We start from the raw sequence: 16,375 nt of genomic DNA on the forward strand, positions 1-16,375 counted from the left end.
AATTTTTTGGTAAGGTAATAAACGAATAAATGTTGATTAATGATTTATCCGCTTCCTGTAACCAACCTTAAAACGCTTGTGAGATTTAAATTTTCATTTTTTTTTTCCAAAAATCGGGATGTCACATGTGCGGGAACATCGTATTTTATAAAATTTAAATAATATTTACTAATGTAATAAAAGTAGCCACTCGTCCAATAGACTCGATTACGCCCTGCAAGTAAAAATGAACCGGTTTAATTAACATAATAATTGCTAGCTTTTGTGGAAAGAAAAAAGTGTTTCCTTTAACTTCAGTTTGGACAGATTGTTTCTGTTCCACTAGATTACAATATGAATATAGCAAAAAAATCATTCGATTTATAAATTAAAAATTGCGCTATGAAAATCCACATAAGTATAGGTATTTTTTTTAAGCGTTTTTAAAACACAAAAAAATTATGTACTTTTTTCTTAAATGCCGTTTTAACGCCCATTAAAAAAAATGGAACTAGGTAAGTCTGTAATAAATAATACCCATTTGACACCATTTCTTGAATAAATTACGACCACATTACGTAGGGTGGCGAAATATTCTTCTTGTGGTGTCCTGAACTTGAAATTTAAATTTCATGGTGAAAAAAAAACCGCATTTGAAATTAAAAATAAGAAGATCAGTCAATAAATAACCTAGCCAACCATACATTTGTAGAGGAAATGTAACCCGCGGTTTGGGGAAGGGGAACATGGGGTTGCTGAGATAAGACTAATTTTGGCAAATGACATACCCTCTAAGAAAACAGAAGGCGGGTGGGCGGGGCTAGTATTTGTTGAGATAAAACAAATTTTGGAGAATGACTGAACAATATTAAAAGTAGTTACTGGAATGAAGAGAGGGTGCGTGGGCGGGGCTATTGCTTTCTTATAAACGACTGTAGGGAAAAGCTAAACTTAGCCCCGTTCTCTATATTTTTTTCTTCTGAAATAAGAAATAAATCTTATAACAAATAATACCGAAAAACTTACAATTAGCACTTTTTCTTTTTTTAACAGCGTACGTTTTATTGCTTCCATTTTCCACTCTACAAAAGAACATATAATTAACCCCGCCCACCCACCCCATTTCAGTGATGCATTTTATCTAGTCAGAATGAAAGGTGTATCTTATACCGAAGAGAAATAAAATGCTTAGAATGATACGAATATAAGACTGAATTTGGTAAATGCATATCCTCTAAAAAAATGAAGGGTGGGTGGGCGGGGCTAGTATTTGCTAAGATAAAACTGATTGTGGCAAATGACATAACCTCTAACAAAAGAAAGGGTGGGTGGGCGGGGCTAGTACTTGCAAAAATGAGACTAATTTTGGCAAATAACTTACCCTCTAAGAAAATAGATAGATAAGATAAGACTGAACAATATTAAGAGCAGTCAATGAAGAGGGGATGGGTGGATGCAATTTCATTTTTTGTTTTGAAAAAATAGTTTTTACTTGTGATTTATGATTGCATTCATATTTTTTAGATTTGCTTAAACAGGTGGCTCAAAGAAATTAATGAATCAGTCAATTTATTATTGATCAAATTAAGAACGATGCACCCCATTTTCCCAGCGCAAGCAGACTTTAAGGGTCTTTTGACACTTTTTGTTTAATTCCATAAAAGGATCACTGTTTAACTAACATGAAATCGCATTCGACGCCAAGGTCTCTCTTCCCAACTAGCGTAATTAGTGTTAAGACTTTCTGATATGACATGTGTAAAATTTTGTCTATTCCATCAACACGTTCGTAATTTTTGTTGTATTGTCTACAACTTTACAGTTCATATTAGGATTTTTAAATGTCCGTGGTGGTAACGAGTAAATGTAATAAAACAATGTAACTACGATAATCATGTGAAAACTAGCTATTACGTTATCCACACTTCATAAATTCTTATTCAAGATTTATAATAGCTCGCCTGTGGCAATTAAAGGCAATTAAATGGATCTTAATTAAACGTTGATCAAATTTGAGAAAATGGCCCTTCAAAATTATGGTCAGTTATTATCACCATGGACTCGAAATTGGAAGTATATATTTATGTTTATTTTGAATTTTATGGGTGTGTTATTTTCGAATTATTTATTATTTTGATTTAGGCCGTATTTAATACACACGGTGACACGGTCGTATTTTTGTTGCTCTGGGGGGAGGGAGGTTGAGGAATCAATTGTACTTTGTTATTAAATTAATTTTATAAAAGCTTATGCTAGACTTAATTGATATTTAAAGATATTATTTAAATAAAAATTTTTGCCCTAAATATAATTTCGACCTATTTTCATTAATTTCACTTAAGATTAGTAGGTACCAAAAATACATTTAACTTACGTAAGATTTGGTTGGAGGGGAGGGGGTTATTGATTTTCGTATTTTTTTTTATTGTATTGTGCGAGGGTGTCAAAACCTAAGAAAATCCATCTTATGAAACAAGTGAACCGTCCCTTAATTCATATATTCTTTGTTTTATATGATATGTGAATCCTTCGAGTCCATAATGTAATGTTGATGAGCTTGTTTTTGATTTAACCATTCACTTGAATTAATGCATAATTTAACACCTTGTAAATTCTTTATTATTGAAAGATCTAGCTACGTGTCGGAACGTCTTTTGATCAACAACAACAAAATGAACGGGTTGAAGTTCTCGGTTAACTCCAACAATGTTAGTAGGAGGGGAGTTCTCGAGCAAGTAATCCAACAATTTTTTTTATTTTGTTCCAACTGGGACTTTTTGGTGGAATGAGCAGGTCTTCCGGCCTGGCAGCCCGCAAGGAAGTGGATGATGCGGTTAATTATGTAACAATCCTTGCAGCTTGATCGCCTTGATCAGAGCGATCGATTCCGTAACCGTAATTTATGATTTGGACAATCGATACAGTCTTTTGTTGTTGTTCAAATGTAATTTTTCCGCTACACCATTGTAGTAACTTGGGGATTACAATCCAGTAACTGTTTTGCTACTTTTGATGAGTGCATACATTGTAGTAATGCCTTTTACGCACAATAAACGTAATTATTATTATTAGATTTGGTTCTAGGCAAATAAAAAACTTATATAGTATTACGACTAGTAGCTCGGGCTATTCGAAAGGATATCTGTTGAGCTTAACATTTCTCAATGTGTGAAAAAAATAAAAATATCAATGTATTGAAAGTTTCAAAGAAATCGTTTTGCAAATACACAGGATAATTAACCGTTCCGGGACTTTTTGTGCACCCTGTGTACAGTTTGCATACAAGCTGACAGCTTAATTGTGAAGGAAAAAAGAAACATCATCTTGTAATTGCAAAATTGTCTGATGATTGCTAGAATTAGGCGCGCAATAAAAAAATATTATACTTCTAGCAATGAATCTTGTAATTGCAAAATTGTTTGATGATTGTCAGAATTAAGCTCGCCATATGGCAATATTACACTTAAACAAGGACTAATATAATACCTCCTTTAAATATGTTAAACTTTAATAAATCGGATCGCCTGGTTGGAATCGTAGAATTTGCATTTTAGTTCAACAAAAATTAATCGAAGGTTATTTCGACAGAACAATATGGAGAACATTTTCAACATTTACTGTGATGTTTAACCACAATAAATTTGTTTCTTTTTATTATAATTTTGGTGTTTAATAAGATATGAGAAATTTAGGTAATCAGTTATACAGATACGTGTGTTATTTGTCGCGAGTCCTTGGGCATTTAGTAAAATTCGCATAAAGTGATACGCGGCACGGTTCCATGACCCACTTCGAATCATTTATAGAAACCAGGTAATGTAATGTTAAAGTAAATGCAAAGAAATGTGCTACGCGTATGCTTCAAATGAGCTTTTTCATCAAAAGATAATTAATTACAAAATTTTTACAAAAACATCAACACCAATTTTAGATGCAGTGTAATATTAAAATGACAGTATTGCATTTCCAAATTTTCGAGAAAATGGATTTAACCGTTCCTAGTTTAATCAATTATGACTTATGCACTAACTTTTTGAGTCACCCGTTAAAGTACCTAATTCTAAAAATTATCAATACATGATTGAGATGATGTCATCAATTTTTGGAGGGGATAAACAAATATAAGTATTTTGATTAAAAATTCACCATGCTCCCGATAACTTTAAAACGTCTACAAGATTTTAAAGCGTTTAGTTTTGCATATTCAAAATTAAACTGCAAAATGTTGTTACCAAATTTGGATTTTTTTTCCAGAAATCTGAATGTTTTGTGTAAAAATTCAGGACGGACGGACGGACGGATGAACGCACGGTCAGAAACGGGGACCTATTTATTCGTACTCTAGGGATCATGACACATCGAGAAAGTTTGAAAGTAGCCAGTCGGCTTATGGACTCGATTACAATACTTCCTGAGCTTACGCTCGGGAAGTAAAAAGTAGGACTAATTATAGTGTTTCGTTGTGTGGAGAATTGGAAATCTATAGTTTAGTTGAGGAACACCAAGAAAACAGGAAATTTGTTTATTCGTCAAAATAATCCTGTTATAACGAAAATCCCTTTACTGTTGCGGAAATAAAAACCACCAAAAAATGTATGAACAAATTTTGAAAGGTAATTTAAAAATGATTACTTTGGAAAGATCTGGAAACTTGAAAAAATATCTATAAAACTTTATCAGCAAAGCGTGCGGTATGACCCAGATTCTATAATAAATTGTACAGCATTTCATTGCCAAGTTCTTAGAAATTTAGAAATGTCTTTTAAGTGCTGGGCTGCCAATTAAAGTGAATCGGCCAATTGTTAACTTGTTCACTTAGCGTTACCTCCAAATTAATTATGCAAATGTGTGAGTTACTAAACAAAAACATATACTTTACGAAAAGTTCACAGTTCAAAGTAACTGAAATTACACCACCCCCCATCCAACTTCGAAGACTTCGCATAATACTTCTCAACCACGACCTCTGCAATGCGTACCACGTCTGCTTTTTTACTTTCAATCTCCCTCCCCAAAAAAACTTTTCTGCCCTCGACGCTTCATTCCTTCCTCCGAAACTCTAATTAATTCCAATTAATTTGCTCCTTCCTCAAAGCGCGCCACCGTGGATAAATTCGCTTTAATCAGACTTTATGCTCAGCATCGGCATTTGTATTCCGTCCTGGTGCGCAACCTAGCCCAAAGAATGATAATAGGATGGGGTAACTTACCGTTGCAGGCGACATCGAGCTCTTGTCGCGTAAAGCTGAGCGTGTAATCGGCCACCGCACAAGTGTGAAATTGGCATGCGAACACGGTCTCTCTTCCCACGTCTCCTCGATGATAGCACTTTATCAGGATGTCACCCCTCAGCTGCAGGCCACGGCGACGCTCCCCCGCCACGTTCACCGTGAACTGGCTTACGCCACTCGATACGTTGTAGACGCCTGAAACACGAACCAATTTCTTGCTGAGGAGCTCTATTGATGCGGATACACATTTTTCGTACGGCTGGGACGGGAATGGGAGACGTCAGGTTGGGTGTTAGGAGGCACGAGATGTGATACGAAAAAGTAGATTACCATTTTTCAGCAGATGGGGTGGGTTTATGAGATATATTTTTGCCGGAATTTATTGTATAAATGTTTCTGAATATCGGAGCGAAAAATAGAATAAAATGTGGAACTGAGGGAATAGTGTACGAAGGGATCGTGGGCGGATTAGATTGGAAAATTGAGGGTGTACAGGGTGGTGGGATAATTTAGATTTAGAAGGGTTATTAGTACAACTCGCACTTGTAAAATTTACTATTTCATTAGTAGGGAGTTAGGTAATTTTGAATTAGAAAATTTACAGAAAGTTCTCGAAATGGCTTTCAGTTAATTTGTACCGATAGAGCAATAAAAACACGATCGAAGGTAGCAATGGATTATTGAATTTAAATGCCATCCACAATCAAAGACAAACGCTCAAAGATCCATGGTTGCCTTTGATTGTGTTTTTTATTGCTCTCTACAACTTGGCTTTTCACAAAAGCAAACGTATTGTAAATTTTATTGTAGAGAATACCTTTATTTAAGGTGGGATAAACTTTTTCACATATTTTTTTTTGTTCCATAAATTTAGTAATATGATTCAAGTTCCAAAATATTCAGTTTTTTCTTCTATTCGCACAAAAGTAATTTTTGTTTATCCAGGGTGTTGATTACAAATCGCTTCACCATTTCAAAATCTAGCTAACGTACTTTCTTTTTATATTATCTTAGTTCTTCGTGCTTAGAAAAATCTCGGTTTTTGTTTATTATTCAATTTTCATACTACTGAAAAAATTACTGTCTCATAATAAAGGAAATATGTAAAAATAAAGCAGTGGAACACTAATCGGTCTAAAATTACTAGTAAGGGAGTAAAAAATCAACACGACGAGCAATGAAACACTCACTCCTGAGATTCTTTTATAGTATGGTACGGTATGTAATAGGTCTATCGGGAGAATAACTACTTCTATGTTTTCTTGATGTTTAATGACCCCAAGAGTATAAAAAAGTAGGTCTTCTGCGTCCGTCTCTTTGTGTTGATTTCTAACAGATAATTTCCTTCATATATTTGTACTTTAAGATCATCGTGTAGATGGTAAATAGGCAATCAAAATTTGTCTGATCGTCCTCATCAACAATTTGATGACGTCACCTCAAAATTTTGCATTGTAAATGTTTAAATTTCCTAAAATAACAGACCTTTATACTCTTTTATTTTCTTTTTGTGACTTTTGTAACCGCCTTTAAGTTTGTATTTTTGTGAAAATTTTTTGTCTTAATTGTAACTCTTTTTTTTTTACTTTTTCAAGTCGCCTTTTTTGGATTTATTTGTTCTGTTTCTGCAGCCCTTCTTGCGGAATTTTTGTCGCATTTTTGATTCCCTTCTTTTAGTCGCATTTTTTGTTGCGTTGTTTAGTCCCTCTTTTTTAGTAATTTTTATACTGGCCTTTTTTCTCTTTTTTTCATGATTTTTTTGGACTGTATTTAGCATTTTTTGTTGCCTTTTTGCGGAATTTTTATACTTGTTAAACTGTCTTTTTCGTTATATTTTTTGACTCCCTTCTGTTAGGACGTATGTATTTTTTTGTGAGTTTTTCTTTTGTCACTTTATTGTGGACTTTTTTCGCGTTTTTTGGCTCTTTTTTTAAGGATCATTTTATGCCAGTATCAGTAATTGCTTTTTTTTGTATTTTTTGTTTCCTTTTTTGTAGGCGCCTTTTTAACCCCCTAACTTAGTTGCTTTTTGACCCTGTTTTTATAGCGTTATTTTTTGGTGAACATTTTTTAGTGGACTATTTTTTTCGCATTTTTTTTTATTCTTTTATGAATTTTTTTGCAGTTTTTTTGTTGCTATGTTGTTTTCTTGTCCTTGCTAAGAAATTGATGATTACAAAATTTTATTACGAAAAACTCAACTCTAATGGGCTCTAATTTTGTCAAACAAAGTAAATCACTTTTGAAATTATTACAGGTATAACAGTTTGTTCCAGATCTAATTATTCTCTTGTAGGTTTAATAAGTTTTTTGCGGCTTGAATTTGAACATTTATTTCCGACGGTGCAGCTTTAGAGAGCGGCGTTTCCGAGAATAGCTTATTGTGATTTTGATCCTTTTGAATATGTTTCTTTTTTGATTTTATCAGTAACACGAATTATTGCACTATGTAATCTCATGTAAATTCTCAGTTGATGAAAATTGTTGATAAAGCAAGGCGTAATTAATTTAAGTAATTTTAATTCTCATTCAGTCAGTGCCATAAATTCGAGAGATAAAATTTGAACTTAGAAACAATAAACACACGGTTAACTTTAGAAATCGTACTAGGTCTATGTTTGACTTCATTTGTTGGGACTGAGATATCGTAAAAATAAAAGTTAGCAACTTCTATGACACAAGTTTTTTTTTTACTGTGTATCGTTCTAACAAAAAAAATCTACGATATATGTATATGGTATGATTTATTGGAGTTTGGTAAGCTGAAAAGAGTGTTGAAAACCGTGTTCTGAAATTTCCTTTAATAATTGAGATATTGATTTTTAAAAATACGTTAGGTAAAAATTTTACTAAATTAAAAAAAAAGATCACAAATTGTTTTTAACAAAATTGTCCTTGCATTATACAAAGAAAGTTATGGACAACATATATTTAAAATTTCAGAACAATAGGTCTCTTAATAACGGAGATACTACATTCTGAAAGTAGAGCGACTGGCCTTAGAGATTACGGAGTTCAAGGGTTGCTCCAGAATTTTTTTAATATTTAACTAATAATTTCTGAATTTTTGTCAAAATTCTGGGAGCTTAAGTTTTTAGTTCATCGACTTTCTAAATTAATCTCTGATACCATCAGGATAGATAACTAATTAATCATTTAGATTAAGAAAAATATATACCTATTTTTACTTCCTGAACTTAAGCTAGGGAAGTATTGTAATAGGGTATATCGAGAGAACGGCTACTTTTATGTTTTCTTGACGGTTCATGACCCCTACAGTATGAAAAACTAAATCTTTGTGTCCGTCTGTCTATCAAAATTTTGCATTGTAAATGTTATTCAAATTTCTGAAATAACAGACTTGTACACTCGTTTTATTTTCTTTATTTTTGTAGACATTTTCTGTTACTTTTTGTCCTACTTGAAGGGTTTTTTTGTTCCTTTTTGCTCTTTAACGTCTTTTTTGTCACTTTTTAAAGTTACGTTTTTTTGGATTTTTTGTCCTCTGTTTCTGCAGCCCTTTTTGCGGAATTTTTGTCGCATTTTTGATTCCCTTCTTTTAGTCGCATTTTTGGGTTCCCTTCTACTCATTTTTCATGGATTTTTTTTGGGGTGTTTTCGCATTTTTAATGGAATTTTTGTCCTTGTTTCACTGTCTTTTTTGTGAACTTGTTGACTCCCTTCTGTTATACGTATTTTTTTGTCGCGTTTTTGGTTCTTTTTTAAGGACTCTTTTTTCCATGATCTCAAATTTTTATCGCATTTTTTTTTTCTTTTGTATCTCCTTTTCGTAGGGGCCTTTTCGGTCTCTTTTTATCGCCTTGTTAACCTCCTTATTTAGTAGTTTGTTATGGCGTTTTTTGACCCCGTTTTTATAGTCTTATTTTTTTGGTCCACTTTTGTAGTCACCAATTTTTTCATATTTTTTTGTGGAATTGTTTTATGGACGTTTTTTGCCGTCTTTTTTGTCGTTCTGTTGTCCGTTTTTTGTCCTTGCCAAGAAGTTGATGACACAGAATTTTATTACGTAAAACTTATGTGGATACAATGCTGTTAACATATCCAACCTTATAAATCCCCCATCATAAATCATCATTACTAGGATGTTAATGACTAATCAGTTTTAATTTTGTCAAATAAAGTAAACCACTTTTTAAAATGACTGCATTTTTACATACATTTTTGACCAAAATTAATTGCATTGAAGCCACAAACCTCCCTGAGTATTATCAATATTTAATTTTTTTTTCTAATCCGAAAGGTCTGTACTTTTTTATTCATTCTTTCTAAATTCATAGCTCATGTTAAGATTTTCCTGGTTCTAACGCAAGTCAGCAGTCATGAACTTGTTGATATAGACAATGTGTCAGGAAATTCACTTATTTAGGCTTGATTCCTTGTTTATCAAGTTCTACCAGTTTCGGGATGTGTTTAATAAGTATTACATCACAACACACTAATAGTTCATTTACGGCATTTAAACTTCTTGAACGTTGTCCATTTTAAGGGAAACGACCTTGAAATTTCCATCAGTCAAATTAACATTTTCGTACATTCGAAAAACGAGAGGGTTCTAATATTTTCTTACACGTTTAACCCTTCGTTCCAGGTCTAATTATTCTCTTGTAGGTTTAATAATTTTTTGCAGCTTGAATTTGAACATTTATTCCCAACGGCGCCGCTTTAGAGAGCAAGGTTTCCGTTATTTTTTGTATGTGATATGAGTTTCTGTTCACGAGGAAATTTGTGAGTGCATTTTGATTTAATCAATAACTCGAATTAACGCGTTATTACGTAACCTCATGTAAATTCTTTGTCGATTAAAATTTGTCACATTTGAACCTGTTCCGCAAAAAAGAAAAAGCATAAAGACAAACATTTTTAGAGTTCGACACTGTATTATAATTAGGAAAGCAACTAGATCGAAAGCTGTTTTTGAGTGTTATCGTTGAAGTCCTTTTAAAAAATATTCGTTATTTTATGTTGTAGCTTTAATTATTTAGTTATCTTTTTTATTATTTCCTGAACGTAAGCTGTCTGTCTATCGTCTGGTGGCGATTTTATTAACAGATAAATCCAAATCAACAAAGGAAATTAATTCCGTGATGAAAAAAGGAGAACAATTTTTATCTTAACTTGACATTGTATACAATTAAAAAAAATAGGTCAGCAGCTGTTTTTGAGTGTTATCGCTGAAGTACTTTTAGAAAACCCTTATTATGTATCAGTTTTCAAATGGAACACATTTTTTAAAGAATGGTGTATTTCACATGTTCATATTTTTACAGAAGTGTAGCTAAAACCGTTCTACTCGTACATTCAACAAGTTGCAGCTATTGTTTGAAGATTATCTTCATTTTCTTAAAAAATCTGAAATCATTTTAATCGGTAAATTAAAATTAATGATTTCGTTACAAAAAACGACCACAAGTAATTAAATCGCTTTCTTTAGAAAAATACATACACACGTGGGTTTTCAATAGTTCTCATACATGCTTCAGTTCTATTGTTGTCATAGGCAACACAAACATCATGGAAATTTAATACGCTCTCTCATACAACAATTTATGAGTTTACATATTTCACGAACGAAAAAACTTGCCACAATCAAACACTAAACAAGATTTTAAAAATTAAAAAAGCCAAACTTCCATTCACGTCCGAGCTCCATGATTTATTAACATTATGGGAAAAGTTGGATACTACTAAAAATATTATACCTCAAGGCATCAAACGCCGCTACTTCCTCCCACAATTTTTTCACCTTTCCAACACTCCAACTTACTCGCTCCCATAAAACATAAACAATTCCGACGCAACCAGTAATACACGAATTTTCGATAATCGGCGAACTTTAACGATCTCTCGCGTTTTCAGGAACACAAATCCTTCGAAAACTTGCGTCAACTTTTCTTCTATAATAATAATAGATGACTGTTTTAAAAATTCCTTGCTGAATGTTAAAATTGCAACAAGAACTTTTGAAGCGAGAAGTTCAAGTCCCAAGATCATAGAAGTTTGTAATTGGGTTATGAATAACCTTCTCTCTGGGATTCAAACATATGGAGAGCGGAATTGAATTTTTCTTTTATTCACGAATAAAAATGATGGAAATAAAACTAGTTACGACGAGCGGACTTTTATTACTACAATAAAGTTACGCAAATGCTGTTGAATGAAATTTATTCCGGTTTGATGCTTATGAAAAGTGAAACGTTATACATTCCGCGTGTCGCTGTGAATGAGATGATACTCACTGATATTAATTCTGAGAAGATGATCTTGTGGTCATACAAAATTATATTCAGATGTTTTTAAAGCTCTTGAAGTGTCAAAAACCTGATGTAACGATATATAGGAGTATCTAAATTGATAGATAATTTATTCGATAATAACTGAAAGTATTACACATATGCAAAAATATTTTCATTATATTGATAAAGTATTATCGCAGAATTGCGTTGTAAGTTTTTAGTAAACAGGAGCTTTTATCATGTGTCAATATTTCGACAAGATACGCAAAAAGCTCATATGTTGTATGATTCTAAATATGTATCTGTCACGCGATATTGAGAATGATCACTCCAAAATACCAGACAAGGTAAATTAATGGTTGTTTACCAAAACTAACATTCCTGTTGCATTTAGTGAACGAGAAGAATTTACATCTCGATATACATAAACTATACATCACGTTTGGCACTGGACAAGACTAAAACATTTCGATCTAGATGTATCGACCGACACATTTTAATTAATATTACTGTCCTTAATTTAATTTTAAAATGAAAATAAGTAGATTTAGCTTACCTGACGTGTACACTGGAGTTTGTCCTTCGTACAACTTCAAAAAAGCCTTGCACCCTCCCCTTTGGAAGCACGGCGCTCCGAGTACAGTTACGTGTGTGAGGTATAAAGGAGCTGCATTGATTTTAATATTATGGGATAATAAACCAGCGAAATAATCGACGTATCTGAAATAAAATCGACAGTGAAAAACCTTGGCTGAATTGCTTTTCGATTTTGTTCTGTACCTTTTGTTGGAGGGCAAAGCAAGGGGTCCTACATTGTCGTCTAAGAATCTTCGCATTGAAAATCGGTCTAAAGCTTGTTCAGCGCTTCCACAAATGCTGGAGTAGTGCATGTAAGCTGCCACGATGACTCCGAGTTTGTCTTTATTGCCCCTGGAGCAGAAAAATGAGTTTACGAGCAAGTTAAAAGTGATTATTTGAGAGGCATTTGCTGGAGCACTTTGCGGTTTAGGCAACCACACACGGACAATTTATTCTTGGTTTGTCGGCTTCTTTGTACTGTTATCTGTTGAGTTAATCGCGATAGTTTTTCCAGGTTGCCTTCGAACATTACAAAGTAAATATCTGAATAATGTAACTTGTTTCAATAGATTGTTTTGAAAATGGGATTTTGGTTTAAACGGTTGGTAATTATGTAATAATATAAACAGGAAATTACAGAAAATTATAATAAGAAAAAAAACAGATATTCATCAAGTATCGATTTAATGTCCTATAATAATATGTATTTTTTAACCGAAACTGATAATTATGCATATTCACTATGTTGTAGTACAACATATTTATTGCTGTTTTACAAATTATTATATAAAATGACTGAGATTACCTTTTGAAAGAAATTAATATTATTATTATTGATAAATATTACTACTGAGATTCCTTTTTAAAGATTTTTATTAAATTTTCAAAGTAGGGGGTTAAATGATATTTTGTTTGAAATTATGACGCAGTTAGATACTATAACACGTTATGAACTTAGTTCAATTTATTTATTTATCACGAAAAATTATATAGAAAATTGTTATAGTATTAAAAACTAGAACTTAAAATTTGACACTGCAGAATTTATAGGAATATTGACACACATCTAGTAGAATTCTTATAATTTTGACAAGGTGTCGTAAAATGGTATGTTTCTGTTTCCATCTTCGTCCGCGTAAATGTGTGTCGAACGAAGACAAAAACAGAAAGATAGTAGATGTCGTAATTGATGCAGTTTTACAACACCTTGCCAAAATTAAAAGAATTCTGCGTGGTACAAAAAAATGTTCTAAAGTTAATCAGACAGAACTTTCCTTGCACCTTAGGTCAAATATTTAAAGAAATTTAATGTCTTTGGAAAAAATGCTCAAGGCGGACTCATAATTCACAAGTACGGGAACATGCTGTTTTATAAATTTTTTAGTGTTTATTACGCAAAATTTTGGAGTGTCGGATTTTCCCATCTAGACGACAGTCGGGCACTCCGAACATAATCTAGAATTTGACAACAATTGGTCCGGCCGTTTCGGAGATTATCTGTCTAATAAAAATCAACGTAGATGGCACACAGCTAGATAGTTAGATAGTCAGACAACCAGACAGATACATAGAAGGACAGACAGATAGATAAAAAAAAATAAAAGTATCCGTTCGCCGAATGACAGTATTTCTTTAGCTTATGCTTTGGAACCAAAAATTCGAAATCTGAAAATTTGTATTTGATGTCTTTCAATTTTTGAAATTGCATAATTTGAACGGTTACAGAAGTGAATTTAGTTGCTACCTTTCACAACCCGCATAGACTATGCTTGTTTTGATGTTTAAAGTTAGCGAAACTGTACGTTTGAAAGCGAAAATTAAAATTCCCAAAATTTAAATCAAAAGTTGGGTGAAAAATAGATTAAAAGTTAAAGTTATTCTTCTGTTTTAAAGTAAAAAAAACCCTTGGTACCACTAAAAGAGGTCTAACTACATATTTTTGCATTAGACAAAAATTTTGAAAATTTGCATTACTTGCATCACAGTGTGGTGGAGACACTGGCGTTTGCTTCGTGGAAGAGATTAAAAGGACGTTTGAAAAAAAATGACAGAATCTTGGGGGCTACAAACGTTTTATTTTGGAAAGAGAATAAAACAGACTTATTGTCTTATTTTTAAAAGAATTAAAAAAAATCTTCGAGCTTGTGTTGTTTTTATGTTAAAAATCTTGGGTGTTCCGATTGTAGTGTTTTTGAAAGAGATTCCGTTTTTTTTTTTGGAAGAATCTGAACGAATCCGGGCGATCCGGGTGATTTGTTTTAGAACAAATTTAAAAAACTCTCCGGAGATTAATTATTACCGAAAGGTGTATAATTTTATTTTTAATCGATTATTTCTAAATTCACAGTTCATGTTATCATTTTAAACTTCGCCCCTTTGTTTATCATGTTGTATCAAAGTTTTTGGATGTTTTTACTAAGTATTACATCATAGTTCATTTATGGCATTTAAACTTCTCTGAACGTTGATTCGTTTTGAGAGAAAGGACCTTGAAATTTCCATTAGTCGAATTAACATCTCCGTGCACTCGAAAAACGAGAGGGTTCTAATATTTTCTTACAGGTTTCTAGGTAAACGAAGAAAAATGTCGCTGCCCCGGTGGGAATCGAACCACACGTTTCCAGCTTGCCGGGCGGGTGTCCTCACCACTAGACTACAGAGCGGCTTACCTTTCTTCGCTTACTACTATATATTAATGTGTCGTCACAAGTTTAACATTTTGTTTTCCAGGTCTAATTATTCTCTTGTAGGTTTAATATTTTTTTTGCATCTTGAATGTGAACATTTATTCCCGACGGCGCCACTTTAGAGACCAGCGTTTTTCCGACCAGCTTATTGTGATTTTTTTAAATAATTTGAAATAATTTCTGGAGATACTGGTGTTGTTTTAGAATAAGTTTGAAAAAATCTTAGGAGATCCTGATGTTTGGTTCTTGGCAGGGATTAAAAGGACCTTGATGACGTTTGGTGGTTCATTTTTGAAAAAAGTTTACAGAATTTTGGGGGCCCCAAAAGTTTTACTTTGAAAAGAGAATAAAACAGACTTAGAGGCCCTTATTGTCATATTTTTTAAAATAATTTAAACAAATCATCGGGCGTCTGTTGTTTTTTATTTTAAAAATCTTGGTGTTCCCACGATCTTATTGATGTTGTGTTTTTCAAAGAGATTAAAATAGCCTTCCGATGTTTTTTTTTTTTTTGGAAGAATTTGAAAGAATCTCTGCAGATCCGGGTGTTTTGTTTTTGAAAGAATTTTTGAGGCCAATACAGTTTTATTTTGAAGAGAATTTTAAAAATCATCGGCCCTCTGCTTTCTTTTAAAATATCTTGGTGGTCCCCAGGATTTTTTTTTTAAGAATTTGAAAAAAACTTAGGGGCCCCAGATATTTTCAAATAGGTTAAAATTGCCTTGAGGATCTTTGATGTTTTTTTTTCTGTTTTGAAAGATTTTGAAAGGATCTTGGAGGGTTTTGTTGTTACATATTTGGGGGGTGCGCCAAGATTTTACTTTTGAAAGAGATTATAACGGTCTGGAGGCTTCCGATATATATTGTTTTTTAAAGAATTTTTAAAATTTTTCGGACCTCTGCTGTGTTCATTTCAAAAATCTTGATATTCCCATGGCTTTTTTAAAGAATTTAAAAGAATTTTTCGGACTTCGGGCGTTGTATATGTGTAGATTTTTAAAACAGTCTTAGGGAACTCTTTTCTCTGAAAGAATTTCTGGAGTTTTTGGTGTTTCATTTTAGAAGGAATTTGAAAAAACCTCGGGAAATCCTAGTGTTTTTTTAAAGAAATTAAAAAGATCTTGGGGGAGGAGCTCGTTGTTTTGTTTTTGAGAGAATTCCAAAGAATCTTGGTGGTTCTAAAAATTTTTTATAGCAAAAAGTCAAGTACCAAAGATGTACGGTTCTTTGAACAACATACATTAAAGTTATTTTCTATCTTACAGAGCTTTTAGTTTGAGGCACAGAACACCCTATATATTTTTACATATTCTCTTCAGCTTCTTCTTAGGCTTCGTAATTTCATTTTTTTTTTTTTTTGTTCAAATTCCGATGCAATGTAGTCAGGTTATTCTAACAATGCAGGGGTTCACAAAAAAATCGCAATACTGCTATTCTTAACATCTATGTTGCAATAAATATTTCATGGAGAGGGAGACAGAGGTACGCACTTTATTAACTAAATAAAATTTTAATATACAGGGTGTTCATGAAAAATTCTAAAACATCACAATTTTCAATTATCGTAATTTTACTTTTGTCTTGTTTTACTTTATTCTTTTTTCTTTCAATATATCAAAAAAGAATAATAACATGCAGTAACAAA

General features: G+C 32.7%; 1 protein-coding gene across 16 annotated transcripts in view; it reads right to left on the bottom strand.

Moving 5' to 3' along the window:
• The window catches only part of LOC135122908 (tensin-1), a 395,140-nt gene that overhangs the window by 37,079 nt on the left and 341,686 nt on the right, over positions 1 to 16,375 (bottom strand). For all 16 annotated transcript variants that reach the window (XM_064047412.1, XM_064047407.1, XM_064047405.1 and 13 more), the window contains 3 exons: positions 12,245 to 12,394; positions 12,021 to 12,184; positions 5,190 to 5,405 (listed from right to left, as the gene is read on the bottom strand). In XM_064047412.1, coding sequence (XP_063903482.1) covers positions 5,190 to 5,405; positions 12,021 to 12,184; positions 12,245 to 12,394 — 530 coding nt within the window. The remainder of the gene's footprint in view (positions 1 to 5,189; positions 5,406 to 12,020; positions 12,185 to 12,244; positions 12,395 to 16,375) is intronic.

Source organism: Zophobas morio, unplaced genomic scaffold (genome assembly GCF_036711695.1).
Source record: "Zophobas morio isolate AGI-343-1 ecotype UQ-CSIRO unplaced genomic scaffold, CSIRO_AGI_Zmor_V1 ptg000005l, whole genome shotgun sequence".
In the NCBI taxonomy this organism is placed as follows: domain Eukaryota; kingdom Metazoa; phylum Arthropoda; class Insecta; order Coleoptera; family Tenebrionidae; genus Zophobas; species Zophobas morio.